This window comes from Arachis ipaensis, chromosome B01 (genome assembly GCF_000816755.2).
Source record: "Arachis ipaensis cultivar K30076 chromosome B01, Araip1.1, whole genome shotgun sequence".
Taxonomy (NCBI): Eukaryota; Viridiplantae; Streptophyta; class Magnoliopsida; order Fabales; family Fabaceae; genus Arachis; species Arachis ipaensis.
This window is the reverse complement of record NC_029785.2, coordinates 24,474,299-24,481,403: the sequence shown is the minus strand read 5'-3', so window position 1 is coordinate 24,481,403 and position 7,105 is coordinate 24,474,299. Positions and strand designations below refer to the sequence as shown.

Here is a 7,105-nt window from a genome sequence, read left to right as displayed (position 1 = left end):
TTAAAAATTTTTTATGTTTATTGTCAATATAAAATATTTTATTAAAAATTTTAAAATTTTTTAATATTATTTGCTTTTTAAGTTGATTTATTAAATATAAATGTTACAATTTTTAGAAAAATATCTTTCAAATACCAATTTTAATATAAAAGTTGTTTTTGAAAAGAAAAAATTAAACTTTATCAAATCAACTTTAAATATGGAGATGTTAGATTAGTTTAAACATTTTTTTATATACTTTCCTATATTCCAAAAAGATATGCAAGAGTAAGAAATAAAAGTTAAAATTTAAAAACTAGAAGATGTTTTATGTTAATAAGAGGAGTTAATAATAAAAAAGAATAATGAATTGATTGTTTGATATATATGAATATATTAATTCGGCTTCGCAAAGGCTAAGCCCCGATTTAGAGGCATACACTGAGGCTAAATGGGCACCAATTGATTCCCACTACCCTCAATAAGAAAGATACTAGGAACCCAATAAACCAAAGTTGGCTACGATAAGGTCCCCACCCCGCTATACGCATTATATTTTTATCACCAAATTAAAGGACCATGAAACATTGTAGTCTCTCCTCAAAAGGTTCTCTTTAAGAAAAAGCTTCCACGACATGCACAACCCGTAAAAGGATATTCGGATTCAATTCACCTCATGACCTAGCTCACAACAATATCCCATTCTTTCTTCTCAATCTATATTATCCCATTATTCAACACTTTCTACAGTCTTCTAAATCCCATAGAATATTTGAATATTAGTGATGGGATTGGAAAATTTTTACCGAGCTCAGCTACTCAGTATTCTATTTATCTAATTAATGATATACATAATTTTTTGTTTAATTTATTTTATTAATTATGAATTTAATTTTTACGTAGTACAACAAAATGTTTTACACAGATAAAATAATATATTAAAATTAAATTTTTTTAAAATTAATATTTTTAATATGTATTTTGTTTAAAAATGATAATAAAAATCTATAAACATAGATATCTGTAAGAATATTTAAAGATGGAAATAGAGATGAGAATTAAAATTATCTTGTAAAGACAAAAATGGGGATAAAGATTTCTCTTTAAAGAATGAATAAAGTTACATATTCGAGTCTTTTTGTTAATTAAATTTAATCAATTGATTTAATATAATAAAAATCAGTTATGACTAACATTATTTCAAATCTTATTGTTTAATCTAGTTGGACTTAGTTCATAAAAAAACTTAAATGTGTAGTATTTTTTTTTAAAGAATTTACAAATGTGATAGAAATCAAACTCTATATATCCACAATCCACAATCTCATAGGTTGGGGGTAAAAATGGACCGAGTGGAGTCAAGCTTTAGCTTTGACGAGTTATCCTATGTTATAAGTAGATGTCTCAAGTCTAGGTGCGCCCGTTACTTTTCATAGGCTTTTTTTTAAGTTCGAACCCGACCTGATTAAAGCTCGACAAGTCTATGAGCCTATTTAAAAATTCTATTTCGTGAATTATAACTCAAAACAATAAACTTAAAAATTCTAAATTGACATTAAATTTATTCCAAATTTTATAATTCATAATTTGTAAAGCATAATTTATTTATGGGTTAACTACTAAAAACGCCCCCGAATTATTCAAAGGCGGACAAAAATGCACCCTAATTTTACTATCGACAAAAATGCCTTTAAATAATTTAAAAATACAACAACAATACCCAATAGTAAATATATATTTTTTAAAATATCTTAGAAATTGAATTTTGATATAATTTTTTACAAGCATAATTAAAAAAATGAGATATTATTATCCTTAAAATTTGATAATTTTTTTCTAAGTATATATATTTTTGTGATTTTTTAAAAGTATTATTAATTGTTAACAAAAAAATTACAAACAAAATATATACTCAACGAAAAATCAACAAATTTTAAGGATAATAATATCTTATTTTTAATCATACTTGTAAAATATTGTATCAAAATTCAATCTCTAATATATTTTTTGAGAAATACATATTTAATGTTAGATAATCTTGCAAAAAAACTAACATTAAATATGTATTTCACAAAAAATACATTAGAGATTGAATTTTGATGTAATTTTTTGCAAGTATGATTAGAAAAATGAAATATTATTATTCTTAAAATTTGATGATTTTTTGTTAAGTATATATTGTTTTGTAATTTTTTAAAAGTATTATTGGTTGTTAATAAAAAAATTATAAAAAAATATATACTTAACAAAAAATTACCAATTTTTATGTATAATAATATCTTATTTTTATAATCATGTTTGCAAAAAATTGCATCAAAATTTAATCTCTAAGATATTTTTTGAAAATATATATTTATTGTTGGGTATTGTTGTTGTATTTTTAAATTATTTGAAGGCATTTTTGTCAATAGTAAAATTCGAGTGTATTTTTGTCAGCGTTTAAATAATTCGGAGACATTTTTGGTAGTTAACCCTTTATTTATATATCAATCATTAGTCATATATCACAATCATACTTACGATCTATACATTTTTTTTTAATAAAAAAGCTACAATTTTAACTAATTTTGACCATTAATTATTTAGTTTTGTTTTGTATTTAATATAAGTGAATAGTTGAAAGCCTAAACTAAGAATAATTTATTTTTATAAAAAAAAAATATTTTGATGAGTTGGCCCAACGAGTTTTATAAACTTTTTCTTAAAACTTATGACTTAACTTTCTTAACTAGTAGGCTTTACAAAAAGTTTAAACCGGACCTGTTTAATAAAACGAGCCGAGTCTAAAATGAGACGAGCCACGAGCCTCCGTCGAGTAGCCCGGTCCACTTCCAACTAAGGGTGGCAAACGGGTCGAAACCCACTGCGTAACTCGCCAAAAAGGTGGGTTAGACTAAAAATTTATTTGAAACTACCATAATTAAAAAACTCACCTAACCTATACCACCTAATCTGAGGGCTTTGGCGGGTTTCGGCAGGGCAGGACATGCCCGTTATTTATTTATTTATTTTTTTTGTAATTGAAGATATTCTAAGTTATAATTTGGATTATATTCTATGTTTAATTAATTAAAAATTTAAAAATATTTAATTATATATTTTGGACAATGTTTATTTTACTTTGAATAATGTTGGTTTTATTATAATTAAAAAGCTAACATTAAACTTATTTTATCTTAATTATTATAGTAAAATTAATGTATCTTTTATCTAAATAATATAATCTCCGTATGACTATATTTTTCTACATGAACCGGGGATGTGTGAAGGAATATTTTTGTCACACAAAAAATGGGGATGGGGAATAAGATGTCTCACTCCCTATATTGTCATCGCTAATTTTGTCGGATATAACTCATGTGAACAAAAAGAGAATTTAATTTCAATAAAAAAGAAAAGGAAATATAACTTTGTATCACACTTCTTTTTATAATAATAATAGAGTCTCGTATCCTATAAATGACAAACAAAAATTTCTCACGTCGTTACACAACCGGTACAATTCAGTTAGGGAAGAAGAGAATCTAAAAGTTGAGCATCCATTAGAAACAAAAGAACTAAAGAAACATTGACTTCATTACATTACAGATCTAACAAAGTTAAAACTATTTAAGTAAAGTAAACCAAACTAAATTCATTTTGATTGTCGCTTGTATGTGATTCTAAATTTCACAATTGGTGGTTGATATTAAAAATCAAAAGAAAGTATTGACAGAATTCACTCAGACCTCTCTAGGGTCAACGAAAATTGAAAATTCAGGGGGGGATTTGGTCCAGTCACCAACCGATCCATCACTGTAATCCTCCCCTAACCGTTTTATGCACCATAGATCCTCCTCACACGACAGCATCTTCCAGTGCGGCACTCCTAACCGCAGCGGTTCCAGCCTCGAAACCTCCGTCGCCACCGCCCCGCACCCTTTCTCTTTCGCCAGGTTGTGTGCAAACCCACACAAAGCCCGAACCATCTTAACCGCTTCAGGTCCCTCCCCTCCAACTCCATACAAGAAATGAAACCCGAACGGCCTGAAGAAATTCGGTATCGAAGGAAGCCCGAGCCATGGGAAAGCCCGATCAACGACACGTGTCATTTTCGCTAAAGCCCGCTTCACGCGCGAAACGCCTCTCACCTCGAGTGAGAACACTTCTTTGCAGTTCCAAATGCTGAGGACGGCCCAGGAGTGAGGCGGGGAAGCAAGAAAATGTGCCGGGCCGGGCCACGTGTCAGGCCCGTAACTCCCTCTCGGAACCGCCAAAAAGGTTCCAAGTGAGAGCTTGTTGTTAAGAACAGAGTCAATGTCGCGCGGGAAGAGCTCCGTTGTGGAGAATCTGAGTCGGTATAGTGATTCGGCGTCGTTTTGGTCAAGCTTTATGATTTTGATTTTGGAAGAGGTTTTTACCCGGTGCTCGAAAACGGGATTGACGAGAATAGACGGAGTACGGAACTTGGAGTAACCGCATTTGTCGGTGAAGAGATTAACGGACGCAACGTTGTTGTTTTCCGTTGCCATGTATGAGTACTCTGCACCGTTGTCTCTAAACCATTTCTCCATCGCCCGTACAAGCTTGAGACCTATACCCATTCTCCTGAACCCGCGCCGCAGAGAATATAAACTCAGTCAGCACAGTAACGGTTAAAATAAAAATTTATTTCAGGCGGTTACGGTTAGTTATTGTACCTGTAGAGTGGTGAAACGCGAAGGCCTAATATGTAGGCTAGTTTGGTGTAGACAGGGACTTGTTTGGCGGTGGAGTCAGCATTATTGTTTTTTCCGTGTCTATGGAGCTTCTTTCCGCATGTAACGGTTTTGATGCAACCTCTTGTCATGCCCACTATTTCATTGCCTATCTCAGCCACCTGGTGAAGACAAACTAAAAATGAGTATTTTTCTTAAAAGAATGGATATAGTTAGGTAGGTATATCATACATCGGTGTGTTATGATTATTTCCATTATTTATTAATTTGTTTATTTAGGTGAGAAAGACTTTTTTAAGAGAAGCGGTTTGAGTGGTAAGAGAACATATAAGGAAATTACAAAAGAAATGGAGAAATAATGAAGATATGGAGAATATGTGTTTAGTAGTAGTACTAGCATGAGGAAAGTAGGTGAGTGGCGGACCCTGCAAATAGGGTCACCGCGGAGGTCGGTGAAGAGGGAAATCTTGCCACTGGGTCCAACTTCGCATATCCTCTCAACAGCTTCTACTCCCTCTCTGTCTTTATTTGGCTCGAACTCTCTCACCACCACTTCCACCTCCTCACCCATATCACAATTTCTTCTCTTTTATGTATGTGACGGTCACTATAATATATATTAGCTAGTTAGAGCACAAGAAGTATGTAACTTTGTGACGTTGCTATGTACATATCGAAAATGGAAATTGTAGCGCTATTTCAAGAAGGTTTAACGTGTTTTGTAAGCAGAGGTTTTGTATAAGTGTATAACTAATAGAATCACTATCTCCAACAAAATATTTAGAGAGAAACAAATGAGGGAAGAAAGCAAGGTTTTGAGGTCTATGCGTTAATCATCTCGACTCATATGGTTGAGGGAAGGAGCGTGTTTAAATACCTGATCTTCTCAACTCTCTCTCTCTTGAGAATCCATACCACTTCCAAACAGTATTTAATTCCTTCGATTTAATTCTAATAATTATTAGTAGTAAAAGTATTAGTATAGGAATATGTCCTTATGTATTCCCTTTTTTCGGTCCTTTCTTTAATGTGGCTTTCTCTCACTCCCGCCTTTTCTAGTTCCAGGTTAAAGTTCTACCCACCAAATAATTAATGATGGGAAATAAAAAAGAAAATAATATATACAAGAATTTAACTATGACAAAAAAGAAATGGAGGAAAGAGGAAATGGCGGCTGTGGTTCCGGCTGTGCAGTACTATATATATAACATCCGATGTTGTATGTTGTTGGTGCTGTTTTATTTTCCTCTTAATTTCAATTTATAGAGAAGGAAAGGTGTTATTACTTATTAGTTGCCATCAGCCCATAAGTAACATGACTTATCTCAAACAGTTTGCTGAAATTTAACTTTTGATTTTCTCCCAAATAAATCTCTTTTTTTAGTCTTATCTTTATTTTAAAGATTTTCAAACGTACCCAATATTGCCTCACAAATATCCTTTGTCTAAATTGGCTAAAGAAACTCATGACATGTGCATGTACATCCTTATTGTTTGGACAAAATTAATATTTGAACAAAATATTTGAGACAAATATAATACTTAACCCTCACATAATTACCTTTACATCCTCCAACTCACTACTACTAGGCTCATGTGGTATGGGATGCACATGCATATTTCATGCAGCTAAAGCAAAATCGATAACTCAACTACTAGCTATTACATCCTTCACTGTTCAAAACTGATTAAATTGTTGGGTTCTGTTCACACAAGTTGCTCAACGCAACTATTAGGGATAGCAAAACTTGTCTGAGACATAGAATTTTTATGGAGATCATCTCTAATGAAAATTCGATTGTGAAATTTTTTTTTTGCGAAAATAGAGATGGGAGATAAATTTTTTCTGACGCAAGTGTGTGGACTCGAATAGGGATTCCCGTTCCATCTCCGGTAATCTCTGAAATTCATAAACTCCCTCGTCACTCTTCCTTCTCACCACATTATCATCCCTCACCGTGCCATCACCCTTATTGTGCGTTCTCTTTGTTCGCGTCATTCTTTCCCCTCTTCAAGGATGGGGTTCGTTCTCCTTTCCACAACTGTCGTCGTGTCCATTATTCTCTTTTCCGTTGTCGTCCCCACCTCGTCTATTGCTCTGTGCTCTAACTCGCCGTGATGTCTCCCACTGCGTCATTTCGAAAGAAGTCACCGTCTTGTCATTTAAATTTTTTGCATAAAGTCTTGCTATTTTTGTATAGAATTGATACTTGCAGTTCTATTCCAATAAAAATGAATGATTAATAAAAGCTATCGAAGAGAAAGGGAATGGGGTCCCCGCGGAGAATAGAGTTCGGTGAAAAATGGGGATGGGGAGCAATATTCTCCAAGGTGAAAAACGGAGACAGAATCGGGAGCGAATCTGGGGGTGGGGACAGCGAGCAAAAAGGCATCTCCGCCCCCGCTCTACCCTATTGCCACCCCTATCA

General features: G+C 32.9%; 1 protein-coding gene across 2 annotated transcripts; it reads right to left on the bottom strand.

Moving 5' to 3' along the window:
* Positions 3,538-5,792, bottom strand: LOC107617330 (probable N-acetyltransferase HLS1). Of its 2 annotated transcripts, none has more exons than XM_021119340.1 (3): positions 5,101-5,792; positions 4,659-4,837; positions 3,538-4,566 (listed from the first exon to the last, which is right to left on the bottom strand). In XM_021119340.1, exons 1-3 carry the CDS (start codon positions 5,245-5,247, stop codon positions 3,702-3,704), a joined length of 1,191 nt encoding a protein of 396 aa, XP_020974999.1. In that variant the 5' UTR covers positions 5,248-5,792; the 3' UTR covers positions 3,538-3,701. The 2 variants fall into 2 exon arrangements, with proteins under 2 accessions (XP_020974999.1, XP_016174560.1); XM_016319074.2 differs by having other exon boundaries at positions 5,071-5,789.

Excerpts from the sequence above, each read along its gene's own strand:
- LOC107617330 (XM_016319074.2), bottom strand. The coding sequence starts at position 5,247 with ATGGGTGAGGAGGTGGAAGTGGTGGTGAGAGAGTTCGAGCCAAATAAA. Across the intron at positions 4,838-5,070 it reads CACCTACTTTCCTCATGCTA|GTGGCTGAGATAGGCAATGA; the intron begins GTACTACTACTA and ends TGTCTTCACCAG. Across the intron at positions 4,567-4,658 it reads CGCGTTTCACCACTCTACAG|GAGAATGGGTATAGGTCTCA; the intron begins GTACAATAACTA and ends GCGCGGGTTCAG.